This window comes from Anabrus simplex, chromosome 7, assembly GCF_040414725.1.
Source record: "Anabrus simplex isolate iqAnaSimp1 chromosome 7, ASM4041472v1, whole genome shotgun sequence".
NCBI classification, from domain to species: domain Eukaryota; kingdom Metazoa; phylum Arthropoda; class Insecta; order Orthoptera; family Tettigoniidae; genus Anabrus; species Anabrus simplex.
The window spans coordinates 11,598,849-11,618,787 of NC_090271.1; the positions used below are offsets into that span (position 1 = coordinate 11,598,849).

Below are 19,939 nucleotides of genomic sequence, written 5' to 3' on the forward strand. Positions count from 1 at the left end.
CATATAAACGAATCTTAAATTCCCACGCATCTATTGTTCCTCGAACTATCGTTTTATCACATCGATCGCAAAAAAAAATTGTCCTCGGACAAAATTTTCCCGCGTGGATTGATCGTACGTAAGAAAAATATATACAGAAATTTATTGAATTTAAAGAGACAGCTGAATACTCTAGCATATAATAGCGGCAACCTTTTACGGGAGAATGTACGAGCGATTAAGAGTTGCTAGCCTTGAGCAAGGATCTCGTAGGCTGGCGTGCTGTGCACAGGTTATTCGTGCGCAATATCACTACGAGCCTCCTTGTGCCAGCGCTACTCCTCGGCCCACTAACTTGCCCCTAGACGTATTCTTATTTCATACCTGCCAACCCTTCCGATTTACCCGGAAACTTTCCGATTTTTAACTCGTCTTCTGGTTTTCCGATTTATTTTTATTTCTTCCTACTTTTGACCAATATAACCTCCAGTACGGTCAGTACTCTTCTCCTAGGACGAATTCTTATGTGCTTGTGTAATTTACGCAACCTCATTTTTAAGCATATTTACCGGTATTTGATGCTTTATTTGGCGAGCGGATCATCCATCGCCTTCGTGTATCGTATTTCCCGCTCACTACAGCAGCGTGTGTGCTGTTCAGGTGGGAATTCGGGACGGCAATCGTCCTATGAGTCAGAGAAGGTCATGCGCACTAGCGACCGCTAGGGACTCCGTTGATCGGGGCGAAAGAGTGAGTTTGTTATTGTGTGGTTCGCACGCTCGTTTCTGTACGTAGTTTCGTTGGAGTTTTAGACCACGTGTTTTTTCTTGCGGTTCTGTGCCTTTCCCCCTGTCGAAGTCATATGTTAATAATGTACGAGACATATTGATCTGTTTTGTATGTGGTAGTTTTCGCGTATTTCAGTGCTTTAGTGTTGATCAGAGTTCGTAATTTTAATGACTTCAATGTATTTCAGAGAGTTGTGTCGGTGACAGTTTGTGGTATTTTCTCTTCACATGATGACTACAAAACATAACAAACGTTATCTCCAAGTGTTCAGGGATACCTATAAAACTGAATTTCTGTTTATTGTATAGTCTAATAAAGGAAACTATTATGCATTTTGTTCCGTATGTCGGTGTAATATTAATATCTCGCATGGAGGGAAAACAGATATTGTAGCTCACAGTGTTACACAGAAACACAAAGATAGTGCTAGCTGTCTCGAGAGGAACAAAAAATTAAGTATTTTTTTTTGTAGGTGGGAAGGAAGATGATGCAGTCACTCGAGTAGAATGTTTGTTCACGGCGTTCATTGTCAAACGTAACCTTGCATTGTCTTATTCTGATCACACAGGGCCATTGTTCAGAAAGATGTTCCCAGATTCAGACATTGCGAAGAAGTATGCGTGTGCTAGAACAAAAACATCTGCCATAATTATTGAAATGGCCCGTGATGCAGATAGTAAGGTGATTCAAACTTTAAAGACTGAACCTTTTGCGATTTGAACTGATAGCAGCAATGATAAAGATTCTATCCTATCGTCTCGTTTTTCAACCAAGAATTGAATAAGATTGAAAATCGTTTGCTATCTATGGAAAATTTTTGAAGGCAATTCTACTGATATTAATATTGCTAATTTGCTCCTGGATGTTCTGAAAAGATATGACTTTCCGATGGCAAACTGTATAACTTTTAGCGCAAATAATGCTCCTGTTATGATGGGTAGAAAAAAACGGTGTTGCTGCTAAACAAAGAGAGCAGTGCAAAAACATTATTATTATTATGGGATGCCCATGTCATTTGATTAATTTGGCTGCCATGAAGGGTGGAGACTCCCTTCCTGTCAAAATTGATGAGATGCTAATTGATATTTTTTATTAGTATTTAGACAAAAGTTCGAAGAGAAAAGGTCATCTCAAAATGTATCAAGCTTTGTACCAAACTGATGTTGGAAAAATATTAAAGCATGTATGTACACATTGGGGAAATATTTGGAAAGATTGATTTCAGAGTGGGTGCCACTTCAGAGTTTTTTTAAGGATGAGGTAAAGCGGTCCAATGGCACAGACACATCTCTGAAGTATTTCCAAATTTCCAAGCTAAAGGCACATGAAGATACAGAAATGGAACGTGGTCCTTGTGTTAGTAGAGTACAAGACCAAGCTTCTGTTATTTCTGGAAAAAGGAAGGCGGAGAGTAGTTCATCTCCATCTGTGAAGAAAATAAAGGAGTCTAGTTGCACTGCCAGTATTTCACGAGAGGAGAGACTATTTCTTTTTCTGTCTTCTAACTTTAATAAAGCATTTATCATCCCTAGATTTGAGAAAACTAATAAAGTTCTTCAGTCGCAAGCACCTCACGTTCATGTCATAAGATCAATGCTGACGGATATGTTGAAGGACATTCTGTGTAGGTTTGTTAAGCCAGTGGTTATAAAAAATATCCTACAGTTTTAGAAGTGGTCTATCAGACGAGAGAGAATCAGAAAGCTGATGATGATTTAGTAATTGGCTGTTCAACATCTTGTCTTGTAGAAAATCTGGCACCTGAGGAGAAGAAAAAACTTTTATTTGCACGTCAGGAACTATTTTATTGCAGTTTGTGATTATATTATTCATAAATTGAATTTGAATAGTGATGTTTTTGTTAATGCTCAAGTAGCTCAGATAAATTCTTTGCAGACTTCTTCCTTCAATGCCATAAAGTATTTTGTTTCAAAGTTTTCTGTTATATTGCCAGTGAAATATGGTGAAGATGACCAAGAAGCAATGGATGCATTACAGTGCCAGTTTTGTGCTCTCCAAGTGAAAGATTTACCATTGTCTGTTGTGTAAGAAGAAAGATTAGATTGTTCTTGGTCTGCTATAGGGGATATACGAGGTGCAGATGGATGTTTCAAATATGATAGAATCGCAAAAGTAATGCTCTCAATATTGACAATTCCATACAGCAATGCCGAGTGTGAAAAATTGTTCAGCCAGGTAAAAAAGATGACACAGTTCCGATATTCTCTGAATGACGAAAATCTCAGTAAACTATTGGTGGTCAAATCAAGTCTCAGTGGAAAGTATTATGAGCAGCAGTATGACAGTGCATTATTGAAGAGGGCAAAGTTAGCTGCCACTTATGCTCAACAAGTAAACACAGCAGTCTCTATCACCTACTTGTGTATATTCTTCACCATTTGGTAAGTTGTAGTCAGTTCTTGACTTATCTGTCTAAATGTTACTATTCGTATGTATGTGTCATAAATGACAATGATTATTAGGTACGTTTTCTTGCAATCGTTTTTGTTTTCTTAGTTTAAGATTTTAAATGTAATGGTTAATTCGCATTGTAATTGTAGATATGTATACCTTTTATCTTGTCCTCTTTTTACCGAGACCGTGGCGCAATACACTTGATAAAATCCAAGAATTAAAAAATCTTCCTATTTTTGATTTCTAAAAGTTGGCAGGTATGTTATTTACAAAAATTAAAACGGAGGCACTGTAAAACTCAAATTTGCCACCATTTTCTGTGTTTGCTATTGGCTGGTTAGGGCTGACAGCTTTGTTGGAAATGAGAAAATCACGCAGTTTAAAATAGTCACGGCATGCGCTGGGTACATTTTAATTAGTCACAGGGTTATTAATCACGTCGTACCTTGTGATGTGTGTGGGATTCTAGAGGCCTGTTGACCACTTTGTTGCCCCCCCTGCCCAGTTGTCTGTTTACAAGCCAGACCAATATTCTTTTCACTAGCCTGGTCTTGAAACGAATTCCTAAGTTGGCAGCATTGATTAGCCCGCTGTGACATCTGAGTCGCATTATGTTGAATTTCTAACCTCTGTGACATTGAACCGCGTCATGTGGGATCTCTAACCTATCGTTTGCAAAGGGTTTACGGAATCTTTACCAAAATACAGGTTATCGCCGTAATATCCACGTAATACATTAATTTGCAATAAGAGAACTGACCTTAAAAGTTTTCCAATTACTGCGAGATGCCAGGAAAAGTGAAACGAGTCGCGCTTTTTATTTTCATCGTGTATATCATGATTGCAATATTTTGATATCGTTATGTTTAGTATGAGCATGTCCAGCTCCATGGTTAAATGGTTAGCAGGTGTTGGCCTTCCAGTTCAACAATTGGGTTGGAGATTTTAACTTTCATTGTTTAATTCCGACAGTTCGGGGGCTGTGTGTGCTTGCCGACTTATGCATTAGGATTCATCTTAGGTAGAGCTTCATTTTCATAAACGCGAAGTTCGCCTATCACATGACAACTCGAAAGATCTGCACCCAGTTTCGGAGGCCACACGCTATTATTATTATTATTATTATTATTATTATTACTATATTTATATGATGAAAAATGCCCAAATATAGTGCCTGTATTTTGTTAGTTTGCTTGCTTTCTCCCCAATTTTTGTCACCCGCATTTATCGTTTTTCCTGCATTCATCGTCATTTTCCCCCTCCCCCTAGAAAAATTATGCATGAAGGTTTTACTGTACTTGTGCTGTACCTTACATCCTTTCCCACTTGTGTCTGGTTGGCCATTTTTGTACTGTACTTAACCACTCTTCAACATGTACTGTATGCACTGAACATGACCTAATGCATTGAAAAGTGTGAATTATATGAAAGTCCTTGTTACTTCAGTAAACAGAATTGAATGTTTAGAGCACAATCATTCTTTTTGTCAACAAGGACTGCAAGGACCTGTCCGAGGAGTTGGTGGGCCATCGCAACAAGTAATGACGCCTGGTGGACGAGGACCACAGGTATCAGCACCGCCACAGATGAGACCGCAGCAGCCTGGGCCACCAAGGATGCCTGTTGGTGGACCACCACCTGGTATGATGGGCCCACCACCTGGCATGATGGGTGAGTAGAGTTTTAACACCAAACGTTATTGTGAAGAAAACCTGCTAAATATGAATGAAGACATAAAATCCAGACTTTGATAATTGAAAATAATTATAGTTTGTGTGCATGTGTCCCCCTCTCTCAAGAAGGTTATTGATCTTTTGTATTTTCTCATAGTTGAATGCAAATTTACCAAGGTAATTACTCATTTAAAGCCTATAGAACATAATACTACGCATATGTTAGAGCATCACAGCTATATTGCACTAGCCTGTGAAGTTACTGTTTTGTTTGGAAAACAATTCCAGCAGTTTATTGCAACACTTATAAGTTTAATGTCATTTTGATAGTGACCTGTTTTTCATTAAATAACCTGCTAAGAGATTTTTTCCTGTTATGGAGTTGATTAACAAAAAAAAAAAAAAAAAAAAAAAATGTGGACCTCCACAGCTTTCAAATTAAAAGCCCTCTCTTTTGCAAAAGAGAAAAGAAAACTAGGTATAAAGCTTGCTGGCAAAGAATTTAATTTACAAAGCAAAAAATTAAATGTATCCTCCTAATTCAATACAAAATGTATTCCATAATTAGATGGAGCAAAAAAATTCAAATATCTCCAGTGAAATAGGGGGGGATTAAGTAATCTACATAATATAAGCTAAAGATGTGCTAAAAACATATTGAAAGAAATGAAAAACAAAAAAGACAGATGGCAATAAAAACAATACCAATATACAATATTTAGATCACTAGATGGAGCAATTAATAACTCGCTGAGACAAATTCAGTGAACAAAAGGTTAATATAAAACAAAATTGAAACCAAAAAATGTGCTAACCCTAAGAAAATAAAAGATGACAGACGGAAATGAAACAATAAGTGCTAATAGCGAGGTTGCGAACCTCTTAGACTGAACATTTTTAGTTAGCTAACACTTCAAAAACAGGATGAAATCACTGTGTTGAAAATTCAGGCCAACAGTCTGTCTTAGTAAAAACACCATCCCATGAATGGCTAGGAGGGGAGCGAAAAAACTTGAGAAACCAAGTTTGAGAGGAGACAACGTGTCAGGTGAAATGTATGTGATAAGTGATGGGAAAAGACACCGATGAATTTAAAATCTTTTAGAATAGCAGCACACTCAATTTCTTTCTCAATTTAGCAGTCCCTTTTCTTGAAGATTATTTCCAATGTTGGCTAGGTGTGTGTATCATTTTAAATGGTCGGGAGGGCAGCGACAAAATTGAGAAGCTGTATTAGAGGAGTAACAGGTGCATGGTGAACTGTAAGTGACCATATTGGAAACCGTCTATGAAGTTCCAATCTGTCATGGAAAAAACGAGGTTGTGTGAGAAACTTGGGCTGATAAGCTAAAAGTGGAAAATGGATGTGAAGAAAACATTGAAACTTAAGGTTCTTAAAAAGTGGTTGTCCTCTCGAATTGGCCTCCTTCTCAAAGTTAACGGTCTCGTTCGTACGATCGTGTCTGTTGTTGCCTCAGCCATGATGTGTCGGTGGGACATAAAGGCAAATTGTAAAAAAAAATATATATATATATATATATCCTTCTAACTGTTCATTCCACCTTTAACAATGTTATTATTTTCTATTTCTGTCTTTTCATCTCTGCCTCTGTAGATCAGTGGTAGAGTGTGGGCCTCCGTATCCCAAGATAATAGCAGGTTCAAACCCGGCAGAGGTAGTTGGATTTTTGAAGGGCGGAAAAAAGCCCATTCGACACTCCATGTCGTACGATGTCAGCTTGTAAAAGATCTCTGGTGACACATTTTTTGTTTACCAGACAAAATTCATTAAATCACGGCCATAGACGCCCAAGAGGGTTTCGGTTTACTTGGTCTGCCATCTAGTGAGCCTAGAGTAAAACGGAACGTTCAAATTGATGAGCAGACAGCCAGATGGCATCAAATTGAAAAATCTGAACACGGTAGCTGAGGCATACGATGATGATGATGATGATGATGATGATTATTATTATTATTATTATTATTATTATTATTATTACTACTACTACTATTTCTCACATTCAGGAATTTGTCAAAATAGTCTTCACATGTTTTCTTTATCTCGCTTGGTTGTGTTAGTAACTCTCAAACCTTCATCTTTCATCAGCTTTGTGCATAATTTTCTCGTGCTTCTTACAAGCCCTCATAGCACTGTTTTGCTCCCTCTACATCCCCTTCTCTCTTGTGATTTTTTCCCAGTTTTCCTCTGTTCTTCAGTTTCTAAATTTTTTACATCTTTTAATTTCTTGATACTTCCTTATTACATCTATTACATTCTTGCCTTACTTTCTTCTTTTCTTTCACAATTTCCTTCACTATCTCCACAACAGTGTCTCCTGTTCTTTTACTCTTGCAGATTTCTAACACAGGCATTCTCTGATTTTTTGTAAAAGTCAGAAAAACGCCCATACACATGAAAATCCATATGAAATGGCAATCAGTTTGTTCAAAACTTGCGTTTTCGCAGATAATATCCACACTACAGCTTACTTGTTTGTTGTTTGATGAAATCCGATACTACGTGAAAGTGTATGTTTAATTTCATTTTGAAAAATATATAACTGTGTTTCTCCGAATCCAAGTCAACACTCACACTTTCCTTGAAAAAAATTTAATCGGCTTAGAAAGTGCTTTGTAAAATCGTATGAATGTCTTTCTTATACAGTACACATTTTTAGACTATTTGTAGACGCCGAACGTTGGCTTTAGTTATGCCGTACTCTTTTGTGTCTGTAGAATTATGCTTTATTTCAATGGGTTTAATAACCATTAACTTAAAATTGGCATCATAATATCGAAGGGAACTCGTTGAATATTTGCCGGCAATACACATTCCATGTGTCTCTACAATATGACGATCCATCAGGAAAATATTCTTGCTTACTAGAAAACTGTTACGTTCATCAGCGTCAGATATAACTGGCTGCTGCTACATGCACGTCTTGCTTGCCGGATGCGGCCAACTTCAGCGGCTAGCGATGTATAGGCCTTAATCGCGGACTTTGAAAGTCAATGAACGAGTTTATTGTGCCGCGGTATTGCATTTCCGCCCTTGCATTTTTGTGCACGTACCTCACAATTATAACCTTCTCGCTATGAATTTACATGATAATAGCCTTTCCGTAATTTAACGGACGCAAGAAAATATAAACTAACCTCGTAATCAATGACGCACTCTGCCACATCTTGCGGTGTAGGCCTATCCCATTCTTACTTAATTGCGGTATTTAGCATTAAAATTAAGCAATCGTTTATTCAGCGTTCATCTTTAACGAGTTAACAACAGTTATCGGACACGTTATTTACGCATTTATTACGAAAACGTGTTCTCTTTCATTTTTCTTGCAGAAGAGCAGTCGACGGGTATTACTAATCTACTCCGACATTGCCTTTGAATTATTAAATGTTAAACAATTAATTTATTGAAACCACCTAAGTATTGAATAGGTGGTTTCAATAAATTGTTTAATATTTAATAATTGAATTTCAATATGGTGAAAATGAAAGTAAACACTTGTAATTGACTTTGAATGTCGACAGGAGAGCTTGCTATTGGGCATAGCGAGAAAACGATACCGAAAATGATCGATCACGTGCAGTATAATTACTGGGTGCATAAATATTGGCAACGGAAAAAAATTGAATGCGCATAATTGCTCGTAATAACGGATGCGTCAGTGTAGGGCTCTCGCTGTACCCAAAGGATAATACACAGTTTAATATAGAAATTTTGAAGGGATGGACAAAAATTATCGTTATAACGTGGTTCTCGTTATATGCCGTACTCGCTATAGCGGACTTCTACTGTACTTCAGTTTTCCAAAAAAATGAGAAACTAAGGAAGAAGTGGATCCAAAGATGTAGGCGTGATGGAAAGTGGAACGCAGATTCATGCTGGGTGTGTTCTGAACATTTTTCTGATAGTGATTTTGAAAAGGATCTAAAGGGCGAATTGTTAGGGCTTCCTCCCAAACATATGCTTAACAAATATGCTGTTCCCTCTAGAAATTTGGGTGTTACAAGTGTCACATGATAGATTAAGAAGGAAGTAAAGGAGGGGATGTAGGAAAATGGCTGACAAATTGTTAAAAGATTCAGAACATAACACGACTATTGCAAGTTCACCACCTCTTCCAGCCACTCCACCTACCCAGGTCTGTGATAATACTATGGCCCTTGTTGAAGAAATTGAAAGTATGAAAAAGCAGTTGGATGACTAAAGGAAAACTAATGATGTCCTTAAACAGAAATTAGAGACAGCGTAAAGCAAATTACATCAAATCCGCATATCTATAAGTAATTTGCGTAAGGAGTTAATGTAGGAGGTTAAAAATCTCTGTTCAGAGCATCCATACAAAACTGGCGAATGGTTTGAAAGGAATTTTTACTGAAAATCAAATAAAGATACATACAGCAAAAGTGCGTTAATTGGACTGATGAGGACATATTGGCAGCTTTCAGGGTATCTAGGAAGCAAACTTACATTTATATGAGATAAAAACTGCATTACCCTTTGCCTGGACTTTCAACGCTGGAAAAATGGGCTTCAAGAATTTACATGCGAAACGGAAGTGGAATCCTGGAAGTTATTTTGTGCATATGATGAAGATTGCTGCTGTCTCATATAAAGACCACGAGAAAATTGTAGTCCTCTAGTTTATAATAGAGTTTGAGGGATGTTCCACCATTCAACATTTCTCCAGTGTGACAAAATTCACTTTAAGAGTGCTTTTGAATATGACCCCCTGAAAGATGAAATTATAGGCCCCAGTTCACAACTGCAAGCTGTGATGGTGAGAGGACTGTTCAAGAATTGGAAGCAAGTAACTTACGCCGATTTCGATAAAAAGATGACAAAAGACATACTAGACAGTTTGGTTTCTCGTATTTCTAAAATAGGGTACGAAGTAATGGCATGTGTCTTTGACACAGGCGCAGCAAATCGAGGCTTGTGGAATGCATATGGAATCAGTGAAACAAAAACATGGTTTTGAGCCCAAACTAATTGAACGGATTTCTCAACACAGACTTCAACATTTCTGATGGTAAAGTTGTCTCGAAGGAACGCGTTATTGCGCACTTCCTCAGCATTTGTGATTAGGAAAAATTCATCAGAGGATTCTGTTCGCGTGTTCTTGTGTTTTTCTATTTTACCAGGATTATTTCCGAGAATAATCATCCAAAGACGAGAGAGAGCGTTCAGCGGTGTAAGGTGGTCGTATAATCCCCTCAAAAACGGATCTGGGAAAACAAATTCGCGAGTGCATCTTGGTTTAGTCGGTGGGTTAAAATGTACTTCATTCCTAGATTCTGAAGTTCTGAGATGAGTTATTTCGAGGAGGAGGAGGAGGAGGCGATAGTCACAAGGATATCTTTCTGGAACACTTGCTTAACTTTTTTCCCTTTTTTCTACAATTTTTATACTGGGGCTTATTTGACCCACATATTTCGTTTTCATGTTCTTGACGTAACTAATATTGAAATGTGTTGTCAAACACTAGTGGAGATTTAAAACTGATTGTTATATATAGACTGGTCAAGAATGTTGTTTTGAATGAAACTGTAAGCGTCTTGACTTCGGGTCTTATGTAACGACAAGGAATTGTAAAGAGTACAATATTAGGCTGTTTCTTAGTTTTAGGCAGTTGCTTTATTGAGAAGGAACATCCTAGACGCTTGATACAGTCTTGTATGATTATAATTCCCGTTGATGAGTTGCTTGGTCTTTGGGAGGGATCTTAAGATTATTTGTTCAATTCATACTAGGTGGACCTTTTGTTCCGGCAGCGCCTGTCTTATTAACATTTCTACTCCTGGTGTATTGTAGATTCAAACCACATTAAAAGTTGAAAGTATTGAATAGGTGGTTTTATTATATTATCCTTGAGATTCTATGCCTAGCGTCATCTTCAATACAGAACAATAATGAGAGTTGTTACTTGTAACTGAAATGGAGTTCCAAGGTTTGAATTACTTTGCAGGTTGGATGGCTAAGAAACACGAAAGCACTCATCCACACTTAGGTTCCCAAACAGACATAGGAGAAACGTACGATAGTACGTATTGTTTGGGGTCTTGGATTTGAAGTCTGTCATACAGTGGTCTTACAGAGCCGACAGCTGATCGTGTCACAGACTGTACGAGATTCTAGAAACGTTTCTGTTCTTATGATGGACTTGCAATTTCTTTAATTTGTGCAAGTGATCCTAATTTAAGTAGTGATCTGGTAGCCACAATTGTGAAAATGAGGACATATGCTCGTGTTAAATTTTTAAACAAACTTGAGGAAAAAGGGAAAAGTTGAAGCAAACGTGTCAATGTTATGGAGGTGAAAGTCGAGAAGATACAGAAAACGAAGAAACTTACCAGTTAAGCTAAGATTCACTTTATCATAATAGAACTGTTTGTTCCTTCTTTTGTTTGCTTGCTTGTTTATTGGTCATATTTAATGCTCAGTTTTGTTTAACTCAGAATACTGGATTTTAGTAGCGTAGTGGGGCCACTAAAATCCTATTAGCAATAACCATGGTCTTGTGACACGATTAGCTCTTGTATGGTACATTATTGTGTTCATGATCTACTATTTACAGAGTCAGTTTGAGGAGGTATAGGGGACACCCGAGCTAATAATTGTTTGGTTAAAACATATTGCAATCACTAAATTCCTTTGGAAAGCACTCCCACGATCAAAGAGCAGGTATCTGTGTAACGTCACGTCCGAATAGCCAATGACCGCAAGCCAGCCGTTGTGGGTTACTATTATATACTAACCTTGGAGCCATATATTAACTGCCTCCTCTTCCAAGAAATCCCTTGTGGCACATATAATTTCCCTTCCTTGGTGATGAATTGTCACAGCACGGCCGGCAGTATTTTTTTCACAAGGTGGATGAGTCCTGGCCTCCCTCTCCCTCGAGGAGTACACATCATGCTTGAAAAATATATTGAAATAAAATAATTATACAGCGGAAACTGGGTCAGTGAACCGATCAGTGCTCGGGGCTTCAGGGCTTACAACCCTGATAGTTCACAACTCGTTACCTTTGAGTGACCTAACCTAATCACTTGTGTGATAGACTGTATCAAACATGAAGTACAAACTTAATGAACATAATACCTCAGGTGGTAGATAATCCACAAGTAGGTCATCGGATTCTGGGGGATCTACACCTTCATGTGACCCAGTCGGATCTAAACGAAACTTGAAACGAAATATTATGTATCTAGCCACAATCAATATAAACTCCTTGATCAGGACCGGAAAGCTTAAACATACACTTGATGTACTGAACGACAAGAACATCAGTATAGCAGCTCTCCAAGAGACTAGGTTTCCAGACGAAGAAGCCATAGAGTCTCAAGGATGTAGAATATATAAAGAGAAACCTGTTAATGGAGTAATGGAAAATGTACCATTCCTTGGGACTGGGTTTGCAGTACACCATCGACTGGTTACAAGCATACTTGACTTTTCATCACCAAACGATAGAACATTGGTGCTTTCCTTCAGATGCAAGAATAGGGGATACTCTATGATTAACTTCCACGCTCCTACCAATGACTCTAACAGGAAAAACCCGGAAATGACAAACCAGTACTGGGATGCCCTTGAGGAAACCCTGGACAAAGTACCAAATCACCATACGACTATATTATTAGGAGATTTCAATGCCCAGATCATTAGAGAACAGAAATACCAGAAGATTGTGGGAAGATATCCTGCCCATAAGAGAACCAACACCAATCGGGAATGCTTAATCACTGTCTGCACGAAGTATGGATTACTTTTGATGTCTACAGCTTTCAAACACCTTCCCAGAAAGGCAATGACATGGCGATGCCCAAATAGCATGATGGGTGAATTCCAAATCGACCCCGTAGCAATAGACAAGCTGCACCACAGGGATATTATGAATGTCAAGGTGATACAAGGTGTTGGGGATATCACTAATAAATTAAACACTGAATCACTTTACTTCGTCATGGCTGCCATCTTTATTCTTACTTACTACAAACCAGTACAAAACAAAAGCATAAATACAAGCGATATGGCAGTTCCCAGTAGCTCCGCTAGATAGCAGGAGCTCATACTTGAAATACTAAACTATGTACAGGGAGATTGCATATCCAAATCACATAACCCCGTTAGAGTGTGTACGAGTCCTTTTCTATGAATCTCCAACATCCTCCCCACCCTGGTCTATCTCGAGTGGGATGACCAGCTAAACAGGTCGTGTCACATTGTTTCCGCCCGAGGTGCGAAGAATAACTGTTCTAGTTCTCCCGTCACGTCCTTCGCGTAATTCTTCGACCCGTGCTTTATTCCACATGTGTCTTGGGCGTGTATCCTCTTGTAGTAAAACTACGTCACCGACCCTGATTCTTGACCCGTGGTCTCTGGGCTGGCGAACTTCGTGAAAATTCCGTAATAGTAGCAAATACTCTTTACTCCAACGCTTCCAGAAGTCGTCAGTCATTCGCTGGAGTAGTCTGAAGGTTCTAACAAGGTCTCTCCTAGGTGGTTCTGGTCCAGTAGGTATCGTGGTGAGTCGATCGCCAACGAGGAAGTGGGCTGGAGTCAATACACCACCATTGTCATCATGTTGCGTCAAGGGTCTTGTGTTTAATACGGCTTCTATGCTGGTCAAAACAGTCCGTAGCCCTTAATCATCAATAGTGGAACGTCCAAGTATTTTCCGTAGACATCGCTTGGTGAGGCCAATTAGTCTTTCCCACCATCCTCCCCACCAAGCGGCACGTGGGGCAATGAACTTCCATGTGATACCTTGCTGGGCCATATAGTGGTGTGTCCGTGCCGCTGTCAGTTCTCTCCACAAGTCTGTTAACTCTGCGTTCGCTGAATGGAATGTCTGAGCGTTGTCGCTGTAGATCGTGTGTGGTATACCACGTCGGCCTCTAAACCTCTGCAAGGCCTGTAGGAATTTGTCTGTCGACATGTCACCGCACAGTTCCAAGTGTAAGGCACGCGTTGTTGCACAGGTGAATAATGCAATGTAGGCTTTCTTCATGAGGTTGCCAGAAGTAACGTACAGTGGTCCTGCGAAGTCTAGTCCCGTTACTTCGAATGGTCTGCAAGGACGTAGACGATCCAGAGGAAGTGGTGCTTCTAATTCCGTCGGTCTCCTCCGGTGAACAACTTTACACGGAAGGCAAGTGTGTAAGACCTTCTTGATTGTTTGGCGTGCTCGCAAGATCCAGAATTCTGTGCGTAGTTCAGTTAGGATAGCTGAAACACCTAGATGGTGAAGTCTTATGTGAGTTTGTTTTATCAGAAGTTTACAGAAAGCGTGTGAGCCATCCAGAAGTATTGGGTGCTTTTCGTTGTTCGAGATGTCTGCGTGTTGTAGCCGTCCGCCTAGTCGAAGGACACCATGTTGTAGAAATGGATTGTAGCGAAAGATCTTCGAAGCTCGTGCTAGTGGAAGATTATTCTTCAGGGCTTGCAGTTCAGAAGCAAAGCATTCCTGTTGAACTTGCTTTATCCAGTACGTTCTTGTTTCTTCCATTTCTGAGGCTGTGAAGTTCTGACAATACCTTAGTTTTCTCCTTCAAACATTTCACGAATCGTAGAATCCACGCGGTAACTCGTAAAAGTTTCCAGTATGTACTAAATCGTGAGGCAGCAAACAATGGTTCTGGCGTGGTGGTTGCAAGAACTTGAGTGGTCTTCCTTCCCTCAGGTAGACTCATATTAGTGGGGGTGACATCTCTGGGCCATGAGTAGGAAGGTCCATTCAACCACGAAGGTCCGTGCCACCATGAGTCCAAGGACTCCAGTTGATGTGCTTGAAGTCCTCTAGAAAGGTGGTCAGCTGGGTTGTTGATTCCGGGACAGTGTCTCCACTGACTGGACGTGGTATGAGTCAAAATTTCAGTCACTCGGTTACAGACAAATGTCTTCCAACGGTTGGGATTACTTCTTATCCACCCCAGTGTGACTGTAGAATCGCTCCATAACGTGGCAGGGATGGAAGTTACTCCAGTGGCTTCGTAAAAATAATGTAGAAGTCGGGATCCGACCAAGGCTGCTAACAATTCGAGCCTGGGAAGGGTCACTTTCTTCACAGGGGATAGTCTGGCCTTGCTGCAGACTAAACGAACAGTGTAAGCGTCGTCGACAAGTGACCGGACGTACAATGCGGCGCCGTATGCTCTTTCGGAGGCGTCGCAAAACACGTGCAGTGATGTGTCTGTACCGGAATTTGAAATGGCAATCCATCGTGGTATTCGGATTGGAGAGAGGTACTGTAGGTGTGAGAGCCAATCGTTCCATCGATGGGCGAGATTAGGTGGTAAAATTTCTTCCCATGCCAGTCCTAGGCACCAAGTATCTTGGAAAAGGATTTTGGCAGTGATTGACACGGGTGAAAATAGTCCAAGTGGGTCGTAGAAGCGTGCGGTGGCTTTCAGTAACTGTCGTTTAGTTGCTGGCTGTGTGGATAGTTTTGCAGTGACGTCACCTGGGGTTGTAAAGAGTTGGTCTGATTCCGCATTCCAGTCGATACCTAATACTCGTGTCTGCAGTACGACTTCTCGAGTTTCTGCTTTCCAAATGTTCATTAATGGCAAGGAATTCGTGACCCATTTGGAGAGTGGGAGTCTAATGTGGCGCAGGAGGGCTATCAGTTCATAATAAAGAGTAACGGCCGTATTGTCGTCTTCTACGCTGGCAGTGAAGTCATCCATAAATGTGCAAGCATCTAGGAGAGGTGCGGCCGTGGGATAAGTGTTGTAGTGTAGGGTAGCTAGTTCACGGAGAGTGGCTGAGAGGAGGAACGGGCTACAGGTGAGGCCAAAGGGTAGGCGGGTGAATCGGTACGTTACGACGTCCTCTGTTGTCGTGTAGATTCCGTCTGTAGTAGTGTCGATGCGGTACCAAAGAAATCTGGTGAGATCTCTATCTTTTTCGTCTAGGGCTAGCTGGAGGAACGCCTGGGTACCGTCACATGCGATGGCCTTTCGATGCAATCGAAACCTTAAGAGAGTGGCAAAAATTTCGGGTAGGAGATTTGGACCCATGTGGAGGGTATCGTTGAGGGATGGGAACCCTGGTTCGTGAGAGGAAGCGTCGTACACTATTCTCCATTTAGTGACATCTCGTTTCTCCTTCCTGACGGCATGGTGTGGCAGATAAAACATATTTCCAGGGATTGCGGTATCGGGGGCTAGTTCCACTTGCTCTCGAAGCACGTAGTCCAACATTAGCGTCTGATACATGTTTTTGAAAGTTGCGTCTTGATGTAGCCGTCTCTGTAGTGTTCGAAACCTTGCCTCGGTTGTTGCCAAATTATCGGATAAGACTGTATCCCGTTTGCGAGGAAGGGACACGACTCTTCGTCCGTCGTGGATGCGGTAATTGTCGTGGAACTCTTGAAGAATAGCAGCATCCGTGTCGTCTAGTTGTCTGTGTTTCGTCTCTCGAATGCCGATTGTCTCTAGGTCCCAAAAACTTCGCATGGAGTCGTCAGATATCTCGTCATTGTTGACGGAGACGTGGTTCGTCATGACATGATTGACAGTGGTACCAGAACGGTTGCCTGTGAGGACCCAACCGAAGATTGTTGGAAGTAGGACTAAAGAGGGTGTGATGGGCTGTGGTGGATCTAGTTTCACGACTTTCCAATAATTGTCTGCACCAATAAGGATTTCAATCGGCAAGTCATCTGCGTCGTTGGTTTTTGGATCAGCGAGTGGCAGATTGCTGTGGTTAAGAGTGACTGCTGGATGAGATGAATAAGTGTTGGCACTTTCGAAAGCTGTGATAGTGACGGCGTTTTTTGTCGAAAATCCGATCATTTCAAATTGGGTGAGTCGACGTGGCTGAAAGCTATTGCTAATTGTTTCGAAGGCTGTGACTGCTAGGTCTCGAGTACAGATTACTGGTAGCTGTAGAGTGTCCAATAATGACGTGGCAATAAAACTTGATTGACTTCCAGCGTCTAAAAGGCATCGTGTGATTTTGTGTGTCCCTGTTGGTCCTTGTATCTGAACACGGGCTGTCTGCAGAAATGAAAAACTGGGTGGCCCTGTTTCAATCTTTCCGACAGAAGTTGACTGGGATTGGCTCTGGTTGCAGATGGATACGTGGTGAAGTTGTTTGCATTTAGAACATGACACTCTTCCCTTCTTGTTGCAGTTCTGGACGTTGTGACCTCGATTGAGGCACAGAAAGCATCTTTTGGAGAGTTTCAGCTTCTCCACCCTAGCTTGGGGTAGGACTACTTGTGTGCATCCCTGTGCCCAGTGACCTCTGTTTTCGCAGAAGGCACAGAATGGTGTTATTGCGGGCTTGTTCTGCTCCCTTCTTAACTTTTGTGGCTTAGTACTGACTTGGAGAGCAGCTGCTGTAGGTTGGTAAAGTGATGGAAGTGCGATGCTGGTCTCTCCCCTGAGTTTCTGAGTGCTAAGGGCCGCTTCTACCTCCTCACGAAGAAATTCTATCAGAGACATCATATGACCTTCGGAGATTTTGTTGCGCTTTGCGTGAATTAGCCAACGTGTGCAGATTGCCGCTGGAAAAGCTCGTAAAATCTTCGGGGCAATCACGCGTCCGTAAACATTAATGTCTTCGCCGAGCGCCTTGAGGGCTTGAACTCTACGGTGGCACTCCAGGTATGTCACGTTGAGATCATCGGGATTCTCTGATAATGTGGGTGGTAAATTCTCCAGGTAGTTCAGATGAGCCTGAATTATTTTATCTTTGTCGCCATAACGTTTAGTAAGTAAAGTCTTGACCTGGGCGTAGGTTTCTGAACTAAGTGCTATACCATCGACGAGTTGCTTGGGTTCCCCTCGTAGATATCCTCGTAATAACACGTGCTTGCTAATGTCTGGAATCGTGGTGTTGTTGTCAACTGCTGTCTCGAACTGTTCCCAGAAACGAGACCAGGACTCTATGTCACCTGAGAATGGCTCAATGTGTATTGTCGGGAGTTTAAATTCTGGAACAACTGCGGGTGGAACATAATAGCTAGAACTGGGAATGCATGCTGACGCATTTGTCTCTGCTGGTTTCCGTGTAAGAATTTTGTTGGCATGCTGTATAGCTCTTGTTGCACTGTCGACATAGTTTTCACATGCCTGTACATCTGTTTCATAATCTGTGTCGGGTAACTGGTCGTGTATAACATCATCTGAGGAAACTAATAATTGCAAAGTGTTCTGAAGTCTATCACGAAGATATTCTATTTCGTCATAGTCTGGTGTACTTGTTTTGTCTTTTAAAAGATTGACAAAGCGCGTTAAATTAGCTCGCAGAGTACTTCGCTTTCTTTTCAGAAGGGACAGGTCTTGTATAGACATCGCTGAGGGTGTGACAAACGGGCAATTTATGACGGCTGAGGAGGGGGTGCAGATGAACATGCTGCAGGCAGGGCTTTGTTCCCGTGACAGTAGGTAGTTGGGCCGGCAATAGTCCGCCTTGTTTCCAGTAGATGGCAGCACTTGTCACACAGACCGGCGTGAAGTTGTTTTAGAAAGAACGATATTCTTGAAGCATGCAGAAATAATATCTACACCAATGCAATAATGCCGTATAATCCCCATATAGCATGCTACGTTAGTGATTCAGTACATTGTATCTCAGAAGAAATAACTGTTCTACTCATCGTGATCCTGGGTCGAGTGGCGTGATGAAACATTCCCCTTACAGGAGATCCGTGGTTACTTGGCGTGAAAGTTCTCCAAATCTTGAAAGTTCGTGATGAAACGTATCGTAACTTGAACAGATGGGTTATTTCGGCACCATAAATGTTGGGGATATCGCTAATAAATTAAACACTGAATCACTTTACTTCGTCATGGCTGCCATCTTTATTCTTACTTACTACAAACCAGTACAAAACAAAAGCATAAATACAAGCGATATGGCAGTTCCCAGTAGCTCCGCTAGATAGCAGGAGCTCATACTTGAAATACTAAACTATGTACAGGGAGATTGCATATCCAAATCACATAACCCCGTTAGAGTGTGTACGAGTCCTTTTCTATGAATCTCCAACACAACGAGCCAACATTGACTCTGATCACTACCTGTCTCTGGTTAAAATGAATCTGAAACCACTAATAAAGACCATGGGTATGTTAGCAAAAAACACAAAGATCCCTAGATTTGATATCACCAAACTCGAAGAAGACAGCACTAGTTACCAAGAGAGACTGATTCATAACACCAACAAGATTAACACATCTACAAAATGGGATCAACTTAGAGATGCCATAACAGTAGCGGCTCAGGAAACAATCCCCAATAGACTTAAAGGGAACAAGCATCCGTGGTGGTCCAGCGAATGTGATAAAGCTATAGAAGCTAGGCGGCTAGCGTGGATCAAATGGAATGTACATAAGAACGAAGCTAATTTACAAGCCTTTATTGCACAAAGGAAAACTACGTCGAGCATCATAAGAGGGGCAAGAGGAAGTACAACCAGGAACTGATTAAGCAAGCAGATGAGGATTTTGTAAGGAACAACTCTAGAGATCTATACAAGGGCCTCAAGCAACAAACAACCCAATTCGCTTCCCCTGCCTTACATCTCCTGAGACCAGATGTATCCCTGTGTCTTAATGACAGCGATTGTACCAAGACCCTAGCTAACTACTTCACAGGACTCTTAAATGCAGGAGAACCTATTGAACGTCTCCAAGTTACAGAACCAACTAACCCTAATACCGAGTTTATCCCTCCTCCAACCTATAAAGAAGTCAGAGATATAATTAAACTACTCAAGAATAATAAAGCTTCTGGGGAAGACGGGATAGTAGCAGAAATGCTAAAACATGCCGGAGAACACACCTTCAGGAGCATACATAAAGTAATTCTGGACATATGGACTAGTGAGAGGCTCCCAAATGATTAGACGTCAGCCATTATCCATCCAACCCACAAGAAGGGAAGCAAAACAGATCCCAATAATTACAGAGGAATATCACTCCTTGCTGTTACCTATAAGATATTTTCCAAGATTCTGGAACGCCATGTAACAAGACATTTGGATAAAGAGTTAGGAGAATATCAAGCAGGGTTCAGAGCATCGAGGTCCTGTACTGAGCAGGTACAAAAT

General features: G+C 40.9%; 1 protein-coding gene across 1 annotated transcript in view; it reads left to right on the plus strand.

The window, feature by feature from the left end:
* SmB (small ribonucleoprotein particle protein SmB) overlaps window positions 1-19,939 on the plus strand; it is a 172,337-nt gene that overhangs the window by 78,153 nt on the left and 74,245 nt on the right. The window contains exon 4 of the mRNA XM_067150614.2: window positions 4,678-4,854. Coding sequence (XP_067006715.1) covers window positions 4,678-4,854 — 177 coding nt within the window. The remainder of the gene's footprint in view (window positions 1-4,677; window positions 4,855-19,939) is intronic.